Genomic DNA, 26,483 nt, shown 5'->3' on the forward strand with positions numbered 1-26,483 from the left:
TGGTGGCACATGCAGAAGCAAGAGAGGGAAGATCTTGCTGCAAACTGAAACTAGGGAACTCTGCCTGTTTCCAACAGACTGAATGCAACCTGACAAGTACTTGTGAGTGAGAATGTCAGCTGCTGATGGACTTGTTTAGATCTCACCCAACAGTGAAACAATACAAAAATCACTAAGTTAAAGGCAGAAAGACTAGGGGTTTGGGAGTAAAACATCCAACAAGAGCAGCTTATTCACTTTCCCTCAATCATTGTAATAAGTACAGACCACAGAGTGTCAATATCCATTCAGCATTAGGTCATTTAACAAGGATTGACAGCTCTGGCTTACTGGCCATGACCAGGCAAAGGCAGCATTTCAGGGATCTTGTTATTTAACAGCCCGGAAAGAAACCAGCTACAGTGGTGCTATGCTCCAGTATAACCAACAAACCCATACACATTTCCTGCAGCAGCACCACGCACAAGCCAGCTAAGTCAGCCTGAGCATCTCATTTGGGGGTAATCTATGCAATGTCAGTTGATTTTGCAAGGTTTGGTTTGAGAAAGGGGGAATAATATATTTCTTTTGTTTCTTCTCTTAAATGAGAGAAGGAATTGAAAGGTATCTATAGGCCACATACTCCCAGCTAGGTTCATTTCCCAGATCTCAAGTCTTTTGCTTCTCAAAAAATCTGCCACAGAGCTCTCAGTAGACACTTCGCAAACTGACACCATGAAGGGACAAAATTTGAAGTGAAAAACGTCAGGCAGACATTTTTCTCCACATTTCTTAACTTGTATCAAGCAGTTTTTCAAGCAATTTATTCTGTATCACAACTTCCAGGCAAGGCTTGTCCATCAAATGACTTATATTTTGAGTACTTATCACTTTCTCTACAGGCAAAAATCTGTACTCGTGGATCCACGTATAACATATACAAGTATATGTTCATGCATAAAGTCCAGGGGGGTGTGTGTGTGTTTGGCCCCAAATACAGGGACGAAACAAATTAATATTTGCTCTAAAAATTGTGACCAAAGAGATACCAGATTAACGTTGATTCACGTGGATTTTCCCCCACACCACTTTCTTGTAAGAGATCAGAAAGCATCTTTTCGCCAGAAGGCGGTTTAGGATGTCTGTGAAAAGTCTCAATAAGTTTGAAGACTTATTTCCAGTTTTTCAAAGCCTGTATCACAGAAACTAACTGGGCAAGGAGTAAACACCTACATACATGTGAGCGATGTACACACAGAAATCAAATTACTCTTGCTGGCCTTACAGACAAGAGCGCCAGAGAGATTCCATCTTCATTCTGAAAAACCTCTCCTCATTCTAGCTCAATGTTGGATGTCTCTATGGAGACAAAAAGCTGTATTTTGTAAGCCTGAGACTAGAACAAGCCTGGGGGAACAGCAGGGAACAGCTGTGGGACAGAGAGCAAGGTGTTTAGTTCATGTTTTGCTAAATGTATACAGATTGAATTGAATTTGGGTTCCTAAGTGTTCATAAAACCAAATCTCTCTTACTAAAGAAACTTGATTGTAATCATCCCTAAAAGCTGCTCTCTGGGAAACATCTATGCACCCCAGAAACAAAGAGCATAAATAGCAGCATTTCTGTCACATCAGCCAGTCACCCTTAGCTTGTAAATTGATCCCAGTCCTGGAGCAGCTTTGTTTGGATATCCCATAAGCTTTACAGAAAAGCTTTTACTGCACTTAAATTGTGCCTGGGCCACCTCCATTTGTAAGCCAGGAAGCAACCCCAGTCGCATCCGACAGATGACAGATACCTTATCTCCGCTTGGTGCCCAGCGTGACAGCCTGGAACCCACAGCATTCAGACTGCGTCCTCTTGAACAAATACAGATCTCCACTTGGGTCAACACTTACCAGCGATATCACAAAGCAGCGTCTTGATAGCTGCTGGTTAATAATTGCACAGCGCAAAATCTGTTTCTGTTACAAACTATTTTTTGAGGTTTTATAAAGAAAATGTGAATAAGGTTACTAAAATATACTGACTGCGCACAAAAACAGTCAAAGTAGAGACAAAGACAGAAAGTATATCCTGTGGCAAGCACTGCAAAGCTAGAAAGTAAAACCACCTTGGAAGGAACAGTATTTTCCCCCCCTTGTTCAACTCTTCCCAAGGAATTCTACTCTTCACCCAACCCTAAAAGGTCCTAAACATAATCCATCCGATCCAAACACGGAAACAATAACCAATGGTTTCATAAGAATGCCAAGACATTCTTGTAGCCTGTTGAGAGGACAGGAGAGCAAACTGTCTGCAAAGCAGAATTACTGCTTTAGTAATTCTGAAGATAACAACTAACTGCAAAGAAAATTACTCTTCCCTGCTATCCAGTCTTCTGAACTAGAAAGCAGAAGTTCTAACCTAGCAACAGGAAGACTCAGAGGCAGAAAGGGTATCAGAAATCCAGCTTTCCACAGAGTCTGGAAAAAAACCAAAAACCCACCAAAATATTATCTTCTGACATTCTTTGTAAAAAGGCAAAGCCAGCTTTTCACACAGGAGGTACAAATATATGACTTACTGGAACTCAGACAACAAAGAGCACAGCACAGTGCACTTAAAATCTTTAGGGAATTGAAGCATAAGCTCTTTGCCTGATGATAAAGAAAAGCCACCCCACATGTGACACCCAAAAAGCTATAAATCTGTCTGTAACTCTCATTGTATTGTGGTAAATATTCTGTTCTGTCAGCTGTACTCTGAGAAGCACTTGCTGCAACTCTCAGCTCTTCTGTCAAGCTGCCAACAATCAAAGGTTGATCTGAGAAGAAAAACCAATGCATCCCACTGCACATCTGCAGCTTCCTTTACAATTCTTGAAGTATTTTGCTGTGGAGAAGCACCATGTAGTTTCACAAGTTAAGTCTCATTCAGAAATTGGTGACAAATTATGCCCAACGATGAGTCTTGGAAGTGAAAACAGTAAAACCTCAAAACACTGCTGTCTCTACCGGGCGTCAAAAATATTTCAAAAAGCCCAAAGAGAACAGCATCTGATTGAAACACTTAAGGAAATTAATAAATAAACTCTAAATCACCATGTCAGTTTACAGCACAGAGAGTTTACCCAGGTTCTGCACAGAAAGTGCAGAAAGTATACACTGACAGTAATGTGATTTACACATTAGGTGAGACCAAAGAAAGCGTTTGTACCTTATGCATGATAAATGATCACCCATGGCTAACAGCTACCCTCGAACAATCAGGTTAACCCTAGACTTCTCACCTGATCTTCTTCTTCATCCTCTTCATCTTCTGCCAAACGCTGCCTGCCCACTTCATACAGTCTGCAAACTGTATCCATGTTCATGGCATCCATGCTCCCTTGATTCTGAAGACGAGATGCCCGCACAGGGGTTAGCCCAGGAATTAAGCTCAGCATTCATATTCAGTGCTATATCTGACCTCAATTACAGAAACATCACCAAATTCCTTCCGTCCCATTCACTAGCAACAGTTCCATTAGCATTGAAAACTAGTCTTTTTGGTTTCAAGAACCAGCCCAGGAGCAATGTAAATATCCACAAGTTATGCTTTTACTAATGCACTTAACAAAACCTCTACTGGATCCTTAACATGCTATGGGTTAGCTCTTACCCACCACACATCACCTCCTTCCAGATCTGCCTCCCTATTGTTATCACTGAACCGTACACCTTGAGAGAATGCTCCAAGTTGTCATACAGCCAGCATTCCAGAAGACAGCATTCTGATACCCCATTTTAATAAGAAATTATTGCTATAAATAGGAAAAAAATTCATGTGTCTCTGTTTATGAGAAGGAAAACCTCTGCACATTTTAAACCAGAAAGTTTTTGAAGAAGAGAGGCAAATGTGTTTGGAAGTTTAAGGAATCAGAGGCAGAAAACCAAGACTGGTACAGGTGGACAAAAAAGCTTAACAGCATCTTTGCCATCACCAAAATATCACCACCGCTTAGGACAGGAATTTAACAGTAGAAACTCCAGAATCATGAGGCTTTGAAAAGAAACAAAAAGCACTGCACTCAAGCCACAGCTACAGAGACTCAAGTTTATTCCTGGCTCCTTTACCTCAATGACAGCCAGGTAGCAGTCTTTGCTGTCCGTGCACAGGTCAAAGATATTCCGCTTTACATCTATGGTGGCTGGAAAACAGCACAAAACACACACAGAGGTTAACTATGTATTACTTAAAGCTTGCTGAAAGAAAAGACCTAACAATATATGTCTAAAAGCAGATAATAAAGTGTTGGGACAGGAAACAACAGCTGAAATAAAAGTGAAAGGGACATTTGTAACTGATTCAACCTGTAATAAAGAATAGAAATATTGGAGACTCATAAAAAATAGCCAGCTAAGTTCTTAACCTGCTCTGCACGTGCCTCCTCCCTTGGTAATACAGTTATTGACTTCTCTAAGCACAGTAAACAACAGATAATCTTCCAGGATAGGCAGCAACCAAGGGACTGAGCTGTGAGCCATGTCCTCTTTCAACAGCAAAAGCCGCACTGGCTTATGTCCGTAGAGGCAATTAGCTTAGCTCCAGGAGCTTTACCAGCTGGAGACTAAACTTGCAGCATTTTGAACTTCCAGCACCGGGAAATGCTGTTGGGAAAACAAAGTGAAAACTGAAAAACAAGGCCCTTCCTGAAATGAGATCGATGACATCCTGGCCAAATGACCCACTGTCTCACATGATGTTCCACTTGGGAAGGGGAAAGGAAGAGAAAGCCAGAACTGCCAAACAGTAGCAAGTGAGGCAATCACACACTGAGCAGGCTAGGATACTTGGAACTACTTCAATATTAAATCCAGCTCCTGTGCTTTGATCAGAACACGCTGTAGCAGAACTTGTTTTGTCACACACACACAAAGGGGAGGAGGAAGCAAATGTCACTAAGCGGAACTTTCAGTGAAATCTCAAGCCTCCAGGCCAAGCTATTGGGGCCTCTCTTCCTCTTACCTATGGGTTTGTAATCCGTTGCATTAAATGTCCTGAAAGAGGAGCCAAAGGGACTTCTCATTCTCTCCTCCAGAAGGTCATCTTCATCATCTGCCTGCAACATAGCTGATAGAAGGGAAGATTACTCCACAAATCCACCTTCCATTCGTCACCACCATTAATTGACTTAAGATAAAATCAGATTCTGACATGAGTTTTCTTTTTCCTTAATAGCCTGGCAAGACCCATTTAGTATCTACTCTTCCAGACCTGCCTTTGCTAATACTGTACTTCAGGAACTTAACGCAGAGGACAAAATTCTTTTCTCAAGCATCACCAGATCTGCTGCTACACACATTTTCTTTTATAATAGGTTGATTTTTAATCTCACAAATGGGTTGTGATATTGCTGATGTTAGAGAAAACTGTCTTTGTCAGCAACATGCACAGCATAAACTTCCTGAAAAGATTCCAGTTCACGCATGCCAGTCAGGCCTGGGGTTACATATTCTCTGAAGCTTCTGATTTCACTGAACAAGCATCTACTTATCTCAAACCAGAGGTGACCAAGGAGAGTAACATAAGACTGAGCAATCCTACCTCCATACATAACCGTGCCGGTATAATTGAAGACCACACGACACTGATCCAGTGCGGGTACTGTATGTAACAAATGGAAAGTCCGGAGGTCCCACTGGAAAAATACAGGCTAAGGAGCAACAAACAATTGAAAGTTCCTATTTCCTTCTCAACAAAGTGGCAAACAACTGATTAACCACATCCATAAATCTCATTGCCACTCTCTTGCAAATATGACAGAACCAGCGTCGGACTCAAGCACCACAGCGCCCTCCACGCGTTCACAAGGAGAAAGCTCTTACATAAAACATCACTGCCAGTCAGGAGACGTTTCTGCAGCAGCTCCAAGGCTGGTCTTGGCAAGGGATGGGGAGAGAGCAGAGGTACCACAGAGAATATTAGTAAAGAATATCCTCTTGTTCTCTCTCCATGTTAAGTATTTCCTCTAGGCCATATCAGAGGCATTATCTAGATTTAAATCCCCTTGCTGTCTGAGAGGCACTACTTACTCAGTTCAGATGAAAACTGTTATTACCATATACCACTTATGACACAGCAGACCGTGAATACGACTTCTACAAGCAGCTACTTGTTTATCAATACAAATTCTTCAGGTGCCAGCACGTCAGTCACCACAGTGGCCAAAGGATACAATTTCTGTGTTGACTATGACCTCCAGCCCATTGGGATGGAAAACACCACTGATGGTCATGTTGAATTTGTCAAACTTGTGGATGGCTTGTGCCGATCTGACATCCCAGAGGACACCATCGTTTAGGACAAGGTCATCAGTGGGGTTAAAGGTGGCACAGTTCTTCTTGTAGTTGTTGGCAAGATCTGGGTTAAACAGAGTCAATAGCTTGTTGCCAGTCTGAATATCATAGATCTTTCAGATTAAAAAGAAAAAGAAAGATTAGTCACAATTTGTAATGTACCTGTGCCTAAGACCACCCCATGTTTCTCCTTCTAGATCATTCCCAGAATCACCCCCATTTCCCCTGTACCACTCAGCCAGAAAGGTCTCAGAAATGGAACTGCTTTCAGTGCAGATGGTATTTATAAACATAAAAACTCCAAAGCACACAGCGAGGGAAAAAGTGCCAGAAACTATAGAAAACAAGTTAAAATTCCTGACATTTACGCAGAAAGGCAACTTTCTGAGCTTTTCCCCAAACAGCTGGAAGATCAAAAGATAACAAGGGCTTTTAGCATGAACAGTTTATCTCTCAGATACATGTGACCTGTACATCTCTCAGAGCCCAGCTCTTGTTCCAACTCACAGAGAGGAAAAAGTTCTCTAGAGCTGGAAAACAAATCCATTTACCAGATAAACACAATACACAAACTGATCTACCTTCCAGATAATACCAAGTTAAAAACTGGGCAGGAATGGACAGTTTGCTTAAACAAATCAGACCAATATGTAAAATCATAATTTGAATAAAGTATGTTTCATGACAATTCTTTATGCAAATACTGTTTCAAGAGAGATAGTGCCTTGAACGAATGCAAATTAGAACTGAGAAGGCAAAGCATTCTGAAGCCCGCTTCTGTCAGATTTACAGGTATTCACACTAAACAGTGTTCTCCGAAAATATAAGGGTAAAATTAAATTACCCAAAAGCAAGCTGCAAATGTTGGGGGGGGGCAAAAGGGGGGCATTTTTAATAGGCCATTTCTGACAGCTGCTGACTAAGCTACTGCTTGCAGTGGAATGTTTATTATTATTACTGAAAAATAAGACCTGAAAATTATTACTGAAAAATAAGACGGCAACTTTGTGTAGGGAGGACAGGGAAGTCCTGCACAATCTTTCTCAAATGAAAAGAGAGCAGATGCTACAGCTGCCCAGAATATGGATCACAGAAGCAAAACACTGCATGCTGCTTGTGCTGCAGCTGCTTTGGAGTGGTCAAGTCTATACCCTTAGACACAGGGAGAAGTTATTTGACACTGTGAAAGCGTTACTCTAAAGCCTCTTATCTCATCAGTTACACAGAGCATTGTAGCAGCCGGATCTGTTAATCAATGTCCTGTGAAGAATTACACTCTTGTCACAGCTCCACAACCACGACCTGTACGGGTACTCACATGGGCGATGTCTCCTTTTGTGCCAATGACCCTGTCCTGAGAGTGCTTGCTGAACTCCACATAGTGGTCATCAGGGAAGGAATGCCTGTGGATAGAGTCAGTAAAGAAATCAAGGAACTGCAGACTCAAACCCTCTGTGTGACCCAAACACCACCCCAACACCTCCTGCAGAGGCTTCAACACTGCAGATAACTAAGAATGTGGCAAAGACTTGCCTTCACCACTGACCATGGCATGCTGCAATGCTAAAAAGCACCGCTGGCACTGGCAGGAAAATAGGTGTTACGGACACAGCCTTTACACCAGATAAGTGGAAAGATCACAAGCAATAAATCCACAGACTTGTCACCAGCAGGGTCTGCCACAAACATAACAGAGGAGTGAGCAATGAATGGCATCATGAATGTTCAAAAGCACATGCGGGGCTGAGAAACATAAAACTTATCTGCAGAGTGCCCTCTAGCTGGCCTAAGCCAAGCCACATCAGAACTGGCGCTTACAACTAAGGGAGACAACAGTGAAACCCTTCAAAAATGAAGCCTTCCATCCATTTTTATGTGAAGGAACAATTGTAAATACTGAAATCAATTTTAAACAGCTTTACCCAGGTCTGAAAGTTTAACTGTGCAACCTACAATGCTAGGAGAATTCCGGCACTGGCACCAGAAAGATTGTCAAAATAATTTACAAACAGGAAAATAAAACCACAAACATATTTCTTAGCCTTCAGAGACAACAGTGATTTTACTGATCTACCTCACACCAAACAGGAATTCAGGCAGCTAGAATAAAGCTGTCTGTACCCAATAAAACAGAGAAGATACTAAACATAAGAAAGGGAGCACACTGTATTTTGTGAGAGCTTTTGTACATTGCACATTTTGTACAATTTGTACGTTGTGAGAGCTGTGCGGTACTGTCCTTTCACAGAGTTTGTCCTTTGGGTTTCTGATTGTACTGGAAGGTTCTTCTAACTGCAACAACCCCAGCTGGATCAGAGTATACCTACTTCATATCAAAGACAGACTTCATCCCCCACAACGCAGACAGAGGTTGGCTCCAGGTAGCAGATGTCAGCAATAACGATCCATCCTGTAGTTCCAGATGGGAGGGGAAGGGAAGGAAGGGAAAAGAGGTTATCATTTTACCTGTACGCTTTAACTGACATTTAGATGAACTTAGGAACTAGGGCACATTTGGTGCTTACTAAACTACTCCTATGGGACTAATGTCTAGGTACATAATACTGAGTATAACACAAAGAGCCCATGGCAGGCAAAGAAAAACGTTACAGATAACAATGGGAACGATCTATGATGTTAACAGCAGAGAAAATTGGGATAATCCATGCCTGAATTTTGATGTCCTGTGAGTGGAGCTCATTCTGCTAACAAATCAGTTACCTTTTCTTTCTTCCTAGTAGCATCCTCCAAAAGATTTCCTTCTCCAACAAAAGGAGGTTTTAGAAACTCTGATATCTCACATTTATCTTAAATACACAGTCAGTTTCAGCATTTTTCCACTTCCAGCCATATACATTCATTACTTACAAAGGCACACAGACACTGTGCGCCTTCTGGATTATCTTGGAAAGAAAATAACTGTAGGACTCACAGAGAGGGAGCACCTGACTATTACAAGGACTTTCATGACAGGCACTGCAGGCCAGGCAGTCGGTGAGTCTTAGGTGCACGCATCCAGATGGGCGCAAAACACACCAGTGAGAACTTCTAAAACTCTGAACAGCTCTTTGATTACTTACCCTGGATGGCTCAAGGTGCGTGATGGCTGAGTTATGGCAGTTGTAACTGGCCTCTTCCTGTCCACTGAATACATTATAGAGTTTCAACTGCCCTGTGCAAGTACCCAGCATTAAGAATCGTTCTCTTGCAGAAAACGCACAACAGGTAAAGCCACTCTCATCTTCATTTGCTTCCCTGAACACAGAAATTGGACGGAACCTAAAGAAGGCAGAAATACAAGGGTCACCCAAAAGAGAGAAGAAAAGAAAAACTGAAATGCTGTGGGATGATATTAAATCCAGTCCTTAAAAATCACATCCGTAGAAGTTACAGCATTCTTCTAGGACAAACTAAGTGTCCATTTTAAGACTAGCCTTCAAGTGAGTATGTTACAGTGTGTGCAACGTTTCAGGGCTTGTTTTGCACTATTAAGTACTTCTGTTAAAGTGCATCATCAAGTTGAAGCACTTGGAGTCCATCTTCAAAGTGGGATGCTACACTGCACCCTCATGTGAAATGGGTGTTACACACTTACCTTCCAAAGGAGAACAAAGAGCCATGAGCTCCATTAGTCAATGCTATTAATGAATTACCGTGATACTGAAAATAAAGTATGCTTTATGTACGAGGGGTCAGTACTAAGGACCAGAGGAACAGAACAGCTTCTAGAAGGCTCTCCCACTTGTCACTGTTGAATCAAAACACTCCTGTTTCCAAGGATACTCCACTGTGGGACTGCGCAGCCTGAATCCAGGTAAGGCTTTTTGGCACAGGGATCCTGAGAGGGATCAACAAACATTTTTCTTCCTTACCTGCTAAATATAAGGTGTCTATCAAAGCAGCCACCATCCACCCCTCCGTACTTCGGAAAGGCTGCCCTGCGGGTCAGCCGTGAGGTAAAGTTAGTTGGCGCTTGGCGCCTCTGTTTTGGCTCAGGACACTGGTGGGGAGTAAAGAGAGAGAAGGGGGGGCAGGTGGCGACAGGGTTCTTGCAGCGGGCATGCTGCTCCCTAAGGTACTCTGTGATTATACTGTCCAGCGTGGGCGGGGAAGGAAGGTGTCTATCCAGCTGCTTTTTGATAGCTGGGCTCTGGCTGTAGGCGCCATGGTCCGATTTTTGTCGCAACACTTTGATTTTTCTGCCGTTGCAGGGAGATGGCCTCTCCCTGACAAAGCTAATCCTGCCAGTCAGAGCAGAGTTGCTGGCATGAGAAGGGCCTGGAAGGGCAAGTGGACCTTGGGATGCAGACGGCCTTGCCTGAGCATGGACAGAGGCAGCGGTGGAACCTACAGAAGTGTGGCTACTCAAACGGGCTGAGATGCCATTAGCTATGCGAGGAGTGCGAGGCAGGGTCACGGGAGAGGCAGCAGCAGCAACAGGGGTGAAGGCAGATGAGTGAGATGCTGCAGTCATGGGTAGGTCAGCCTCTTTAGTAAGGACAGAAGCAGTTTCTCCTAGGCCCTTCGAGATGAGATGGTTCCGAATCAGGAGCAGCAGCTCCTTCTCAGGAAACGTGATCCTTGACTGGGCCACCACATCTGCTTTCTGCAACCGAGCCAGAGAGACATCTGTGCCGATTAGCAGCGGCTTCCCCGAGACTCGCTCTATCAGCTCAGCAGCATACTTGCAGAACTTCACATGCTCGCTGCGCTTGTCCTGAAGCACCGGCTCTTTCATCAGCTGCTGAATTTGACAGCTGCTGAAGAGGGGGAGCTTGCTGATAATCTGCCGGACAGTACTGCTGCGCGAGAGCCCCACCAAGGCTTTGCAGGCTAATGCTCGGATCTGATCTGCATCTGTGATTGGCATCTTTACAGACAGCAACGACAGCAGCACTTTGATGCCATTGTTGGACTGCACCACATTCCACATCTTAGCTAACGTATGCTCACTGCTCTTCGGGGCCTGAGGAAGTTTTCGCCGAGGAGTTCCAGAGATGAACTTGCCAATACTGGAGATCCGATTGTCTGGGCCACATACACAATTAATGATGATCTGAAGGGCTGATTTCTGAATCTCTGCATCATGGATGAAAAATTCACCCTCAGCAACTCCAAGGATGATACTAATGCCTAGTGAGGAAGAAAACAATTTCGTTAGTACTCTAAAATGTATCTCACGCAGCTCATCAGACACTTAAGGAAGCGTTCAAATTTCAGGAAAATAGGTAGCTGTCTTAATTCTGGGAATTTCCTAAGTTCTGCTAACTAGTATAAGACATTCTTCTGCCACCCTGGCAAAACGTTTTCCCACACTGATGTTCCTTCACCTCATCATCAGTAAGCCAGGAATCATTCAGAGGTGCCAAATCTGGTACAGAGGAAGAGGCACGGGCATGTCGCAAATTCTTAATGTAGATAGCAACTCTCTTGTATGAATATTAGCAGAGTGGGAACAGAGAGGAAGGAAGGGGACTGGGATATCACAGCGTGGATGAAAAAAAAAAAGCAGTCTTACAAGAGCTTCCAAAAGGAGTCTTTATCCCCAGAGTGCCTGTTGTTTTCATGTCCCTTTCAGAAGATCAAACCCCTCAGTCAAGAAAGAGTTGGCATTTTGTCTACAGAAATGTTCTGTGCAAAAGAAATTGTCTCTTGCCTGTATCTAATACTCTGCCCACCTCTTATTCTTCTTTTCGTAAAGAAAAGTTCCTCTCCGTTTAATGCACAAGGCTTAGATCTGATCCAGGCACATCTCCTTCATTTGCAGAGTGAATCTGAAGATGGCTAGTTAGAGCAGAACTCAAACACATCGTAATAATTGTCCTTTTCCCATATTCTCTAACAACACATCCCCAGGAGAACTCAATTTCTAAGCTGAGGGAACCTAATAGTCCCCTTACAAAAGTGGGTTTGCCTCCATCTGTATTTAATGAGCTCTTGAAAACAAGTGCAAGTCAAAGACCATGCCTTCCAATCTGTAATCCAACCACAGTACTAATAATGACGTGACGTGACCACACTCTACCCTCCCACTTATTTGCACCCCTGACAATAACTCAATACATGATTAATTTTAACTCTTGCCTCACTGTAGGTAAGAAACAGCCAGCTGAAATCTGGTTCAAGCGATTAGGATCATAGTCAGCTTACCCACGGTGGAAACAGTAGATCCAGCTTCATCTAACACATCCACAGGTTCTGCCAGCTGCAACTGGATTTTAGGAACTACAGTCAGGATGGCTAGTACATCCAAGGCATACCGTACTGTGTCATTCCTGGAAGGCAACAAGAGAAGAAGAACTTTAGAGGTGTGCATACAGAGTTGTTTCAAACTACTCCGCTCCAATAAACAGGAGAAAACCAGTCACACTGGATGTATTTGCTGGTGCCTTCTGATTTTAGAATGTTCCCCTCATGAGGGCTGGTCGCCACAGAAAGCAGTGCTTGCAGGCACACCATTGCCTGCAGCCTGTCAACCCCCTCCCTGGCCCACAGGCTCCTAAACATGCTGTAATTTTGTATTTAGAAAAACAAGAATGTTGAGACTTATCCACAAAAGCATCCTAAATTAAGCTTCTCAATCTAACCTAACTCTGCATCTTAGCTGGATGCAACTTAGGCATCACTTCAAGAGAGAGACAGGTGTGTGGAAGATGAAAAGCGCTGTTTCACAAGAGGTAGAAGAGCAGAACAACCCAAGATTTGTGTGCCAGTATGGATACGTAGGAGTTAACCCAGGCAGCAATTAGGAAACAGCTGCAAAGAGCAAGAAACAGGAGAACAGAAACTACCCAGGAGAGGCAACCTGAGAGGAAGGGCAGGACTGCAGAAGCAAAACAGTTTGCAAAGGCTTTCAGGTTAAGTTAAGCACGGAGTACCTGCAGGCAAGAGGAATTGGGAGGGAAGGAGTCCTGGTGACAACACCACAGCTGATGACAACAAGTTACAGCAGGTAGTGACTCACCAGTGAACAGATCTCTAGAGGGAAATCACATGACACCCCTCTTTATCTTGGAAGTACAGTCCTTTCTTCCACATTAGCTTTCATAAGCACCATGCATCCCCAGCACAGGCCCTAACAGCACTAACCAGTACATGCTCACTTTTAAATGCTGTCAGAGAGGGAGAAAATCTAGAAATGTAATGTCCTGCCCAAGAGTCCTAGCTTACTGCACCACCATACAGCCAACAGCTCACCTTGCATAGTATGTCTTCCAGTTGCATGCTATTGAAATGAGCTGAAGCATGAGTTGGACACAAGACAGCTTGAGAAAAACCTCTGCTGGCTCCCAGTAGAGCTGTGCTGGACCATACTCGATCAGGAACTCCATCATCTCCACAATCTGCTCATGAGTGTATGAGCAGGCCTGCGGGAAGTGAAGGGGAAGCATTACAAAGAGATCACAAGGGGTTACAAACTTGCATTAAAAACTATGGTGTCCAAAAAGACACATTCCACATGTCATTATTGAATCAAACTCATTTCCACGTTTTCCAACAAGACGCATATTTCTGTACATACAGATCTTGCCCTTTCAGAAATTAAAAGCATAGAAAAACCCACAAGGATCAGAAATAACCTGCCTCTAATTTAAGTTTTAGAGAGATGGAAAGGGAACCACACCAGATAAGCAAAAACCTAAATCAAATGTAGTTCGTATGAACCTCAAAGGCTCTCCTGTGATATTTTTATTGCAGTACCATTCCATGAGGCAGAAAAAAGGTACAAATAGAGAATCCCAATCCTTTAAACTGCACATTCCCCCGTTATTCCACTGGCTTCAAAGGACACCCACATACTCCTGCAGCTTAGATTCACTTGAAAAATGCAACAACCACATTAAAACCTTGAAACATGCTGCTCACCTTGTAGGGCGGCTGTGGATGGACCAGAATGCCCCCTTCAGTGCGCTGGAGTGACTGCTTCACCTGCTCAAGTTTGATGGCAAGGTGAGCCTCAAAGTATCGACGCAAGGCCATGCAGGTGTGCTTCCCAGTTTGGCGACTGGCAAAGATCTCATCGTCACTCAAGAGAGCTCCTTGGTCTTCCAGGTTTAAGATCTCAAGCGTGCTTATCTGCAGAAAGAGGATAAGAAAACTAAAGTTTCATCAGCTCACTATTCAGGAAAAAAAAGCACCTACCTCTCTCAGCTGTGCTTGTACTAAGCTCCAACTAACTTACTTGCTACACAAGACATACAAACACACTGAGAGCTGAGGAAAGCTGTCTGAACTGACAAGGCTATCTGCATGAATACATAGTTATTGAGTCAAAAAGAACCATTCCTCCTCCTTCACTGTTGAAGGAGAAGGAAATCCAGTTACATCACTGGATCTGGAGGCAATGTTTGTGCCTGATACTATCAGGTATAATATTACAAGACACACAGCGTGCTTACACCTCATAGTGCGGATGTCCCTGACTCAGCACCAGCCCAAGCTGTCAGGACTGCCCGGACAGATGTATCAGCTGTGGGCACAAGCAGTGTCATTTGTGCTCATACGGTACTGCGATTCCACAGCTGTGCCTTGCCTGGAATAAGGCTGGATGTGTCTGCACCCAAAAGGATGCGTCGCAACACCACACGTGTGTGGAGCGGCCAGAAACAGTTTAACTACCATTAAACCACCACAGTGTAAGTGCTGCTTAATCCAGGAGTTGCACCAAAAAGCTCTCAAAGGGCAGCAAGTCTCTGGACAACAATCATAATCATAATAATAATTAAAAAAAAAAGACGAAGGGATCTACATGTCTGTTGCTTAGAAAACTCACCCTACCTCTCTATCTCTTGGGAATTTAGGAGAGAAAAAACCCAGCAAACCAAACATGAATATAATTCTCCACAGCTGCATTGTAAAAAAACCCAACGCTAAAACCCTGTTCACTGCATAAAACTACAAGCCTTACCAGGTTAACCAGACGTCGAAGTCCATCATGCCTGTCAAAGAGCTCCAGGACAGCACGAAAGGAGAAGCAAATGGAGAAGAACATGGTAGCATGGCAGCAGCCCGAGGCGTGGGAGCACTCCATTAGCCATAAGGTGTAATTTACTACATCTGAAAGCACATTGTGGGGGTGCATGCACACCTAGAAAGCAAAGGAACACTCTTGAGAAGCACTCCAAACAGTTTGCTGAAGAGGATTTGTCCAAGGAGAATGAGGGTTCTTTGAGAGGCAAGCAGACAGAGGACAGGTATCAGTTACTCCCAGCTTGACTTGGGACATCTGGGACGTGAAATAAGAAGTCGTATTTCCAGACTAGTAAAAGAAAGTGCCTGTGAGACTCAAAAGACCATGATGTGGCACTGTGGGACACGTCCAAAAACCACTCAAACACGCTATTACTTACATACTTCCTGTTGCTTCTCTATAAATTTGCATTTTAGCTTCAGAGATGTTTATTCACTGTTTGAACACAGGCAGGAACACTTAAGAAATGATGGGAATCACTACAGTTACATTAGAAGAATGCCTCTTACCCTCTCCATGGCATCTTGATTGTAAGACAAATAATACAAGCACATGGAGACCCCTGTTGCTGCCATGGAAGGACGAGGAATCTCCAGCAATTTTTGCACTCCTCCATGAGCAACAAACTCCGTTGCAAACTTGTTGTGCAGCAGCAATGATGCCAAATGCTAAGGAAGGATAAAAGCAGATTAGACTGGAATGCTTCAAACTGTCAGTTGCATTCCCTGCCCCACAGAAAAAACAAGCACTCATTCTCAGACAAATGACAATGAAACAGAGCAAAAGACAACGCTGGAGGATCAGAGGCAGAGAAGTTAGCGAGAAAGAGGGAAAAGACACACACAGAAATATAACTCGTGCTGCTGCACTGCAGGTTTAGCTTGAATGAGGTTTTCTGTGTGGTTTTGTAACTCAGGAAGGTAACCTAACAACTACTCAAAGTATATTTCAAACAGCAAGCTCAGAGATGTCATGATGGGGCTCCTGGGAGTAAGACGCTTATGCTTCTTCCTTGTCACCAATGCCCCTTGAGAGAACAGGCAGCAGAACAACTTAGGAATGCCACCTAAGGGCAGCAGGAATACAGGTGTTTGACAAAAAATGGAATTCTTATTGTCTTTAGATAGGCAGATGGCAAGTGAAATTAATGGACACTTCTGCACAATTAAGTTCTTTTTACCCCTTTTCTTTTTTTTTATTAAATACTTGAGAGTTATAAAACCAAAACCACAATGCATTCAGGTTGAGTGAAAGCCATTTCCAGTCCCAGGAAATCCTGCAAGATACACAGGCCTAAAGAAAGTGAGCATTTGCCTTTTGACACATGCAGCAGGCATATTCACTGTTTTTACAATGCTTGTGGTTCAGTTTATGCACTACAAAAGCAGTGTACCTTAAGGGCTTCGAAAGTGAGCAGCACATCGTTGGTTCGCTTCAAATCGATGTAGTACATCATCAGCTCCCTCGATCCCAGCTGCATAAAGATGGGGAGTAGCTGTGGAAAATAAAGATGCGAGAGTAGCTGAATGTTTCATGGGAAACCCAAGGTCTGTTGTGGATTTTACTCTCTCCGACCCCCAGTTTTCCCCTATTGGCTGATACCTGGTATGAGAGGTCAGTGGTAACCAGCTCCATCCACAGGAAGCACTAAAGGTTAACAGACCTCTTGTAATACATCTGCTGACTGCAGCAAGGTGCAGGACAGCTGCCACACGGAAATCTTAAGACTCTCCTTCAAGTGTGGCTATGGCAAATCCACACAGATACCACCCTGGTGACAGGTTCCACTTTCCATCTGTGCAAAAACAACTACCCGACAACTGAACACAAAAAAACAGGAGAGCAGGGCAACAAACCAAAACCCTTTGCATAATTCTTTGTGTAACAGCTTTATAGTATTAATTCCTATTTTTATATCCTATTATCATGGGCATATGAAGTGATCCCATCAGCATGCAGGGTATTAGGGGTATTTGGCTCTCACAGAAGCAAGGCGCACACGTGCGCACACACGTTAGGTTTACCACAAAGCAAAGCTGTGTTGCTTTGTTCTATCTCAAATTAAGTTAAACCACCTAAAAAAGTTTAAACAGAGATAAGGGTGGTCTGCAGACCTATGCTAACTTGAGCTTTAGAGTAAAAAAAAAAAGGAAAAAAAGGAACGTCTTGGCTAAACCTAACACTGCCCAACTACCTCGCCCACGTAAGTAACAACAGCTCTCAAAAGCACGTGAATAACATCAGCAATGCCATTTCTCATCAAAACTACTGCAGGGGTTACACAAACCATTTCATTTAGAATTTCAAATTCATCATTTCCTCAGACTTTTAATTGCTGGAGTCTATCCCCTCCCACCGAGGAAACTGGAAAAAAATCTGTATTTCAAATTAAGTGACTGCCCTGCACATATACAACTACCACACTTAACAGAAACCAGGAACAAAATTCCTAGTGCCATGCTCCAACTACCAGACCACATATCTGCTGGGTTCAGATTCAGGCTTGAGTATTGCCTACCCAGTAATACTCAGACTAATGGTTTCATCAATTTGAAAGTCATCAAGAGCTCAGAAAGGGTTCCTGATCTTAACCATATCAGGAAATCATATTGCCCACAATACCCCTCAGAGTCTGCCAGAAGAACTCAAGCACAGAGTGCTTCCTCGCTGCCCCACGTGCTCACCTCTTGGTACTCCCCTAAGGGAGTCAGGTACTGAAGAATGAGCCTTTGCTCTATGGCTGGAGTCAAAGGGTAAAGTGTATAATTAGTGCCAATCACCCACGGGGACATTTCTGACCAGCTGCTATTGGACAGTTCGACAAACACCCGCTCTGGTTCCGAGGCAGAGAAGCCCAGCTTTTGCTTGGCCTTCCGGAAGCCGTCTCTTTCATGCTGTTTCCCCGATTTGCTTTTTCTTAGTCCCCCATCATCAAGCTTTGCCGCAGAGTTTACTCTGCTACTGGTCTTGTGACTTGAGTCCAGATGAAAGGAGATCTCCATCTCCCCAGAAACTTCCTCTTGCTCTCCATCTACTGCCATCTCCCCATAATCCATGTCCACAGCTTCTTCATCTAGAGGCAGGAGAGGATCTGATGGCACCTTCCGAGGACTGGGACGCTTGTTTTCTTGTTTTGTAGTCATTTCAGTAACCTGTAACTCTCGTAGCCGTCGAAGCACCAAAGCCACCTGATTTGGAAAAGAAGAATGCGTGAGGGCACACTTCCTGCTTTGGTCACACATCTCACATTGATCACATATTTGTTCTTACCACATAACCAATACCACAGCAGGAAGCGTCAAGCATGGTGGTGTACATCTGCCCAGAGAAATAATGATTTCAAAGCGAATCCCTATGTTGATTTACCTTTCCTCTTAAAATCCTCTCCAGTATGTAAGTCACTATATGTGATGTCACAGATGTAAACCTTCTGAACATCCTTCTTTAAGGAAGCCAGGAATATGAGTCCCATTAAGAAGTCCAGTAATTGCCTTCCTGAGTTTCCACTGGCATTTTTAACATAAACTGGTATAACAGAATGATCAGGTTGCAGCCTCAGCAAACGTACCATCAGGAAAAGATGGAAAGCACAAGCTACTAACTCTCACAGATATTGCTATAATCACCATAAGGCCCATACGTTGACTCAGGAACACAAGCTCCCCACAGATAAAATAACAAAGGTAGGGTTGTCTGCCCTCCAAAGGAGGAAAGAGATCAAGAGATCATTACCAACTGCGAGTTCTCATCCCTGTAATTTGCAGCAATGTCTTGGTTTTCCATAGCTCCTCCTAAGAGCCCTGTTGCGTAAGTCCTTAGCGGCTGATCAGCCTCTCGGGCCCACTTGAAGAGATTTTCAACTATGCCTTCCTAGAACGAAGGAAACAAGAAAGCAATCCCAACAGTTACATTTGCTGTTAACTTCTCAGTCCCAGTGACAGCCTCTGTGGGCAACAGCTCTCTTCACCTCTAGCGATGATCAGGCCATATTTCCTACCAATCAGGTAATGAATCAAAAGTATCTGGAACCAAAAAGAGAAATACACCTAACATTTTAAGCTGTATAAAACTGTTCCCAGGCAACAGATACTTGGAACGAGGACTTTCACACCTGCAAAAGTCTCTTGAAGCAGCATTGACTTTCTCCCCACTTTCAGCTCTGTGCACTCCTTCAGAAAACCGCACTTGCCAACACACAGAAGTCTGATTCAGCTGTCCATCATAGCCCCAGATAATCCCCACAAAGCATGTGGATTTTAGACTGCTTAGTTAAAGTATGACTTGCTTATCACCTCGCCCTAATAATGCTATCGCTCTGCTGTAGCTGGGGATTACTGGGCAAGACTCCTACAGCAAATCTTCACATCCCATATGGCCTGCTCCCTTCACAGGTCTATAAAATAACAAGTCAAATTATAACATTTCCCAAAACATTACATTAAGTTCCAGCTCCTCTGTTTTAATCAGTCTGATCATACATTAAAAGCTGTGAAATACCCAAGATTTGATCAGCTGAACAAACCAAGATCTAAAAGCCCCAAACCATTAGCAAGATTGAACAGATTCTCTCTCAGAGACACAGTTTCAATATGGCTTTTCACTGGTTTCTCCTGTGGGAAGAACTGTTGGAATACATAATATGCCAAACTTAAAAACCGAGCCTTGGTGCAGACAGTACCTTTTCCTGAAAGACAACAGCTGTTTCCAGTCCCGGCATGATATCCAGAAGAAGTCGGCAGGCAGCAGTGTTTAGTGGAGGCTCTCTGCTTGTCATCACATAAGCGTTCACTAGCTGGAGGAGATCAGGAAGAGCATTGGTTTGGAATTCAGCTCTGACCAACACCAGTGCAGTGAGAGTCCAGCTCCCACAGCAGCAAAACACCAAAGAAAGAAATGTCAGCTGACCAGCCTTTAACTGCCCCCTCCAGTGCCTCTGAAGTTGAGATTACTTCACAGAAGAACAGAATTACCCCCTAGTCTGCTGTTCACTGACTGAATATTAATCTTGAACTGATTTGTTAAGACAAATACATTCAAAAATGGCAGTTAATACTGTAAACATGAAAAGGTAATAACTAAAAAAAATTAACATAACGAATCACACACACATGGCATCTACGCTTGCTTATTGCTTGCGGCTTAAGGCAGGAAGCTACAGGCAAGCAAACTGTCAGAATCCTTAGAGCAATGTGCACTGACACAGGTGCTTGCAAAGAAGGCAGGGTAACAAAAATTCCAGCTATTGGCTCATGTTAGAGTACAGCATTGCAAGAGGAAAGCCAGGCTCTTGCTTCTTAATCCTCTGCCTGAATCTTCTAGAGCTGACACACTCCTCTGCTCCTGCAAGCAGCCCAGCATTTCTAAGTATTCAGAGACAAGGCAATGGAATTAGAGGTATTAATTTCCATTGCTGAAATTAATTATGCTTCTAAACTTGTATTAGAGGAGCTACATTTTCTTTAAAGAGACTGATGAACCTTGAGAAGAACTAATTCAATTGTTACTACACATATTTCAGCACTCCTGCACAGCTCATGAACTCCCCTTTCCTTGAGTCACTTCGACAGTGGCAAATGAGTTGCACTTAAACCCATTTTTAAAACCCCTGCTATGGAAGAGAATCCCCGCACCAGTAAAATAAATATTATAGTATTGAGGCCAGTCAGCACAGAGTGAATAAGAACCATAGGAAGGTGTTAGGAACCAGCAGATACAGTTCTCGGAGCAAACCTACCGCGTTCATAAAATCATCATTCTTGAAAAGGATCCTCAGTAAGTGACCAAGCATGCACTCTGGGTCCGCTCGGCCTGTAGGAGACAGGGGAAAAGGCTCACCTACCGACATCAGGATGTCAAGGTTAATACTCAGCTGCTAACTTCCAACTAACTGTGGAACGTGAGTTAGCAGGACCTTTCTCAGAAGGAAAATTACAGAAGAAATTGTATTAATTATTCACCAACTTAACATTTCTTCTAGGAGGCATTTCCCTAAAATACCTACCAGTCAAAGCACAACACATTTTAGTGGTTCCGTAGTATTGAACTGTCATTTGTGTAGAGAGTGAAGATGCAGACACCAGGCAAACTGTTCCGGTAACTCGGAAATAAGTCATCTCAAAAAAAACCAAAACCCTAAAACCCACAAAAACCCCAAGCAAGATAAAAAGCAGCAGTGGCTGTATGTAACTGTTCTAAGGCACTGCACTTACTGAACAGCAAACTCAAGATAATCTGAGACAGACTGTCTGCTCTGTCCATCCAACACCTACTGCCTCACATTAACTACAACTTGTTAACATGATCATACCTTTATGTCATTAATCAGCCTCTGAAACACTCTTCCCAGGGCTTCTAAGTCTTGCAACAAACATCAAAACTTCTGGATATCAGCACTCCAGAGCACAAGTGCCCAGTACAAAACCACTATCAGACCTTGATCAGCAGTGGGCACATTCAGGCTAAAACCTGCTTACTTTTACATATGAATCATCAGGCACCTGCTGTAACAGAGCTGGCAGTACGAAAACGGTTCAGGACATTGTACCTGGGTGTCGATCATCAAACGGGTCGGGATCGCCTTTGCGGTACTCTTCAGTCTCCTTCTCAATCAGCTCGGACATTCTGCAGAAGAAAACGACATCAACTGAGCAGAACTCACGCTCGGCCCTCTCCTAGCGCGCGGCTCCTCACTGTCAAAGTGCTATGAATCAGCTCCCCAGCTGTCATACAAATGGCACTCGCTGCTACCAGAGAGTGTCAGACTGCTCACAACAGAGGGGTGAGAAACGACTGTGTCCAATAATCCACTATGCTCCTAAGTGGTGCCGAACCCATATCAGCATCCCCATGATGCACAAGCATGATGCTGCAGAGAGGGAATGATACCTTTTATCTACTCACGTTAGGGTCTTGGTGAGCTTCTGCAACACACACTGTAGAGAACTAGAGTAAATAAAGGGCTGGAGTAGCAATTCTCACCAGAATATAGTCTTTCTTTGCAGCAGAGTAAGTCCAGTTCAGGTGACTTAGTTCTCCTTCCTATTCAGGCTCTGCAGGGGCAACCATTCAAACTACCTACATAATTTTTTGCATATTAAATTTCAGTAATATCGTTTAATTATGGAAGTATTTAATATTTAATAAAGTACTGTGTAATCTCTAATCAATTTATCACTTCAGCTCCACTGAAGCGAACCTTTATAGCACGTGCCAGTTACCCCAATGGATCAGACAAGGAGAAACTCAGCCAGTTCCCTATTCACAGGACTCCAAAATGCATTAAATGCTCCTCTCTATCAGAAAAAAAAAAAGAAGGTTGCCCTCCCCTAAACCAAGAAGCAGCATCAGCAGACACAAGAAATTCTATTCTCTAGGTCATTTAGCATGACCTGTAAGAGAACGAATTATTACTTTTATTTAAACAAAATCAAGAAGAAGAAGATTCCATCATGGTCAAGCAATACATAATTCCATGGTCATTCACTGTCTTTCTTCAAAAAGTGTTACAGCAGAGATATATGCAGAGTGAGGTGAAATAAAGAGCAGTATTCAAAAGGCATTACCAAATGAAATCTTTATTTCCTTGGTATAAAATCTCATTCCCTCCCTGTACTGAGGTGTACAGTAGGGTGCAAAAGCTATGTGCAGCACAGCAATTTAAAACAAGGCCTTAACACGTCAGGATCTACGCAGTTTATTACAAGGGAGGGAAAACTGCTGGAAGGATGCAGTAATCCTCGGGAAAACATTTGTTGTTTGGGAGGGATTTCCTTACAGAATGTCACTGACCTCCATTCCACTCCCGTTACTTTACAAAAAACATCCCTTGTTCCCAGGGACAATTACAGGCAGAGATGCAGTTAGTCCTGTCTCTGCCAACTCCACAGACTTGCCAGCCTGACAGCAAATTAGCTCATCAAGAATGAGGAGGGAACTTCTCTGATCTGACAACTACCTTTCAGTAAACTGTTTATCCTGCACAGTTCCAATATTTACTTTTAGTAAGCTGGAACACGAAGAGATGCAAATTGTGTCCCTTGCTAACAGGTGGCACAGCGCGAGCTCTCATGAATTTCTGGCAAAAGCAAGTGACTTAAATTCTCCACTGCCAGCTCCTCATTTTTTACGTGAGAAATACTAGTTTGCAGAGTGTCTGCTGACAGACAACTGGGACAAACGGGGAGTTGAGAAGCTGTACCCTAGCCTTGTCAGGTCTTTTTAGGTGATAATCAGCATTTTGATTCTGTGCCAGTAAGGACAGACTAGCGGCATGGAAAGCGAGCATAACATTCTCATCAGTTTAGGTAGGCTGCCAAACAGCGTGCCAGCTGAAGCTGCTGAGTGGCTTCAGGGACAACATTATCAAGCCTAGATGAAACAGGCACGTGAATCCAAATTATGGGGATCTTTGAGACAATTAGTCACCATTGTTTGACCAAAATAAAAAAGCACTGCCTCTTGAAAATGACTTTCAAAAATAAAAAAACAAGCTTGCTTATAATTCGCTTCTTTTAACCAACGCATACAAAGGTGTTTATGACGGACCTGGATGAACTGCTCTAGATCAACAGCTTTGTCAATCTGCAGTTGAAGTGACAGGAGAGTCAAATAACTAGAAAAACTATTTCCTGCCTCATAACGTCGACACGTGGTGCACAGGGCTTTAACAAAACCTGTTCACAAACACGCTGAACTTCTACTCAGGTTGAGATTCCCTTCGCTCACTTGGCATTACCCTGGTTCTCCAGCCACTTCAGAGCTTGCAGACAAGACCTAGGTTTTACATGGGGTAGGGGTACGTCAGCTTTGCAAGTGATCTAGATGGCATAATGCAAAACCCTTCTAACATTGCTCTATTCCATCACTTGGCATCAATGACCACTCTGAGCTTAAGCAAAGGGCTGCAACAGCGTAAGATGCTCTAGGATCCCACACCACAACACGCTTGGTTTGCGGAGATGAAGTACGATGTTGAGCCGCTGATCTATTTCCTTTATGGAAGAGGTTCTTGGGATGCAGTGAAGGACCTGACTCCCTGGATTTGCCAGAATGGCTCAACATGACTTACATCCAGACTATGAACTGATGCTCTTGCTCCATTTACAGTACTTTTGAAAACCATATATATTAAATATTTCTTGTTTGCTGACAAACTTTCCAAGCAATCTCTTCAATTCTTATCTCCTGACACTCCAGAGTTTGTAAATCCAGAAAACCAGCTTATTTGGAAGCCACCATTCAGCTGTGGCCTATAAGCCACGCTGCTGCTATTGTAGAAACTCTCACTCCTGCACTCTCACAGACGATGCCTCAGAATCACATTTAACTTCCCCATGCACACAGGGAAGTTTTCTTCTGTTTAGCTCAGAAGGCAGAAGGAAGTAGAAAAATGTCACTCACCAACAACCGTGACCACAGCTTCCTCTGCCTTAAGGCTAAAACGATACACAAGGGCACCACCCTGCCTCAGGACGCCAGTTACCACAGGGTCGAGTTGGTGAGGATTCCTAGCATCTCTTTCCGCAAATTCTTTTAAGCCTCAACTGTAATTACAACACTCCGCTCCAGACAGACATACGGCTTTAGGCACTGTACACCCAGCTTCTGCCAGAGCCAGTAGAACCCCTTGCTAACTACCTTATATAAATTTGTACTGCATCCACTAACGCCAAAACACCCAAGCTTTCAACATCCATAACCACTCTGCCTGCTGCACAGAAACCACGGGGAATCAAGAGGGTTATCAGATCTGTCTGGGAATAAATAATGTAGGGAACTCAAGGAGCTGAGGGGGAACAAGAAGTGCCAAATTACTGTAAACAAGACATGTTTACTTCAAATTTCTTAGAATATGGTAATTTTTCTTGCGGGCATAAGCAGCAGAAATGCCTGGAGATAGCACATATGTTTCCTTCAAGACACAGATTGGATAATACAAAAAGATACATCCAAGCACATCTTATGATTTTCAAAAGACCTACTCATCTTCAAGTGCTTTCATGGACTGCCTTTTGGCTGCTCATCCCCCTCCTCTGTGCTTCTATTTTCAAAACGTAGCAAGAACAGTAAAAAGTGTGCCCACTTGGCAAGGGATGGCACAGATCTCTGCAAATAAACTCCACCAGATTCCTGTTACCAGCTCCAACTTGCCTGACCCAACAACACAGAGCAGTGCAGTCAGAAACCTGGACTGCTCTTCATGTACAAGGGCAGCAAGTCCTGCACACATGGCTCCATGGCCACAGCTCTGCCAGCAAAACAAGGAGAAATTGGGTGGAATCCCTGTCAATCTCTTGTTAAAACAAGAGAAGTATCAGTTTGCCCAAGAGAGGCCTGGCTTGGGAAACCACAAACGCAACTCGTAACACAAATGTTTCTCTTGTAATAGAAGATGTCCTACAATTAATGGCATTACTCACACCTGTACATCTCCTAAAAATTATGTATTGGTCCAAGGAATATTTTCCTTACCCATAGTACAGTGACAGTCAATCAATACCCAGCTTAAAAAAAAAAAAAGTTTTAGTAACTTGCTTTAACCATGTCCTATGAACTTCAATTGAAGTCTCTTCAATGTGATCCCCTTTATTCACCCAGTGACTTGCTCCCATCATTTCATTTAATTTGGCCAATGTTACTACAACCAAAAACTCCACACCCCACTCTGATGGAGAAGAATTCTCATAGCTTTCAACCTTGGATTGATGTTTTACAACCTTCAGGTGAAGATACCAAAGTTATTTCAACTATTTAATGATTCTCGAGTTCCACTAATTCAGAGAATAGAATTCATGTTGTAGAGACAGTTCATGTAAGACCTTTGTAATAGAAATTTCTTACAATAAATTTTGTGTACTTAAATATCACACCCACAGTTCAACTCCCAGACCAAAGAAAATAAATTATGACCAGATACATAAAAGTCTCATGGAAAAAACTGGTACAAGCTGCTGTCAAGTAACTTCAGATATTCAGATTTAGGAATTTCTTTAACAGATCTTACCTGGTGAGAATAGGAACCATGTCTTGTCCACTGCCGTGTTCTTTCTCCCATTGCTCAAGCAAAGTGGTGAGCTCAGCCTTGGAGTCCACATGCCCAGATCCTGAAGTCATGGCTTAGCCTAAGGCACGGGCAACAAACAGGGGAAAAAAAAGAGGCAGAAAATTGATTAAAAAATCCCACACAGCTTTGCTATATTCATTGAAGTTATCTA

At 43.2% G+C, this 26,483-nt stretch overlaps 1 protein-coding gene across 3 annotated transcripts in view; it reads right to left on the minus strand.

Annotated features, from left to right (window-relative positions):
* The window catches only part of DCAF1 (DDB1 and CUL4 associated factor 1), a 40,539-nt gene that overhangs the window by 8,920 nt on the left and 5,136 nt on the right, over positions 1-26,483 (minus strand). The window contains exons 2-22 of one of the 3 annotated variants that reach the window (XM_069865840.1): positions 26,273-26,390; positions 21,815-21,891; positions 21,005-21,078; positions 19,949-20,062; positions 19,003-19,140; positions 17,955-18,458; positions 16,664-16,765; positions 15,780-15,938; positions 15,208-15,387; positions 14,166-14,375; positions 13,497-13,666; positions 12,450-12,574; positions 10,172-11,432; positions 9,380-9,578; positions 8,627-8,709; positions 7,618-7,702; positions 6,179-6,412; positions 5,548-5,641; positions 4,969-5,073; positions 4,077-4,150; positions 3,251-3,355 (exon numbers count right to left, since the gene is read on the minus strand). In XM_069865840.1, the coding sequence (XP_069721941.1) occupies positions 3,251-3,355; positions 4,077-4,150; positions 4,969-5,073; positions 5,548-5,641; positions 6,179-6,412; positions 7,618-7,702; positions 8,627-8,709; positions 9,380-9,578; positions 10,172-11,432; positions 12,450-12,574; positions 13,497-13,666; positions 14,166-14,375; positions 15,208-15,387; positions 15,780-15,938; positions 16,664-16,765; positions 17,955-18,458; positions 19,003-19,140; positions 19,949-20,062; positions 21,005-21,078; positions 21,815-21,891; positions 26,273-26,382 (4,203 nt within the window). In that variant the 5' untranslated portion in view covers positions 26,383-26,390. Of the gene's footprint in view, positions 1-3,250; positions 3,356-4,076; positions 4,151-4,968; positions 5,074-5,547; positions 5,642-6,178; positions 6,413-7,617; positions 7,703-8,626; positions 8,710-9,379; positions 9,579-10,171; positions 11,433-12,449; positions 12,575-13,496; positions 13,667-14,165; positions 14,376-15,207; positions 15,388-15,779; positions 15,939-16,663; positions 16,766-17,954; positions 18,459-19,002; positions 19,141-19,948; positions 20,063-21,000; positions 21,079-21,814; positions 21,892-26,272; positions 26,391-26,483 lie in introns of those variants that run through there. The other 2 variants (XM_069865839.1, XR_011338194.1) reach the window with 2 other exon arrangements.

This window comes from Phaenicophaeus curvirostris, chromosome 11, assembly GCF_032191515.1.
Source record: "Phaenicophaeus curvirostris isolate KB17595 chromosome 11, BPBGC_Pcur_1.0, whole genome shotgun sequence".
In the NCBI taxonomy this organism is placed as follows: domain Eukaryota; kingdom Metazoa; phylum Chordata; class Aves; order Cuculiformes; family Cuculidae; genus Phaenicophaeus; species Phaenicophaeus curvirostris.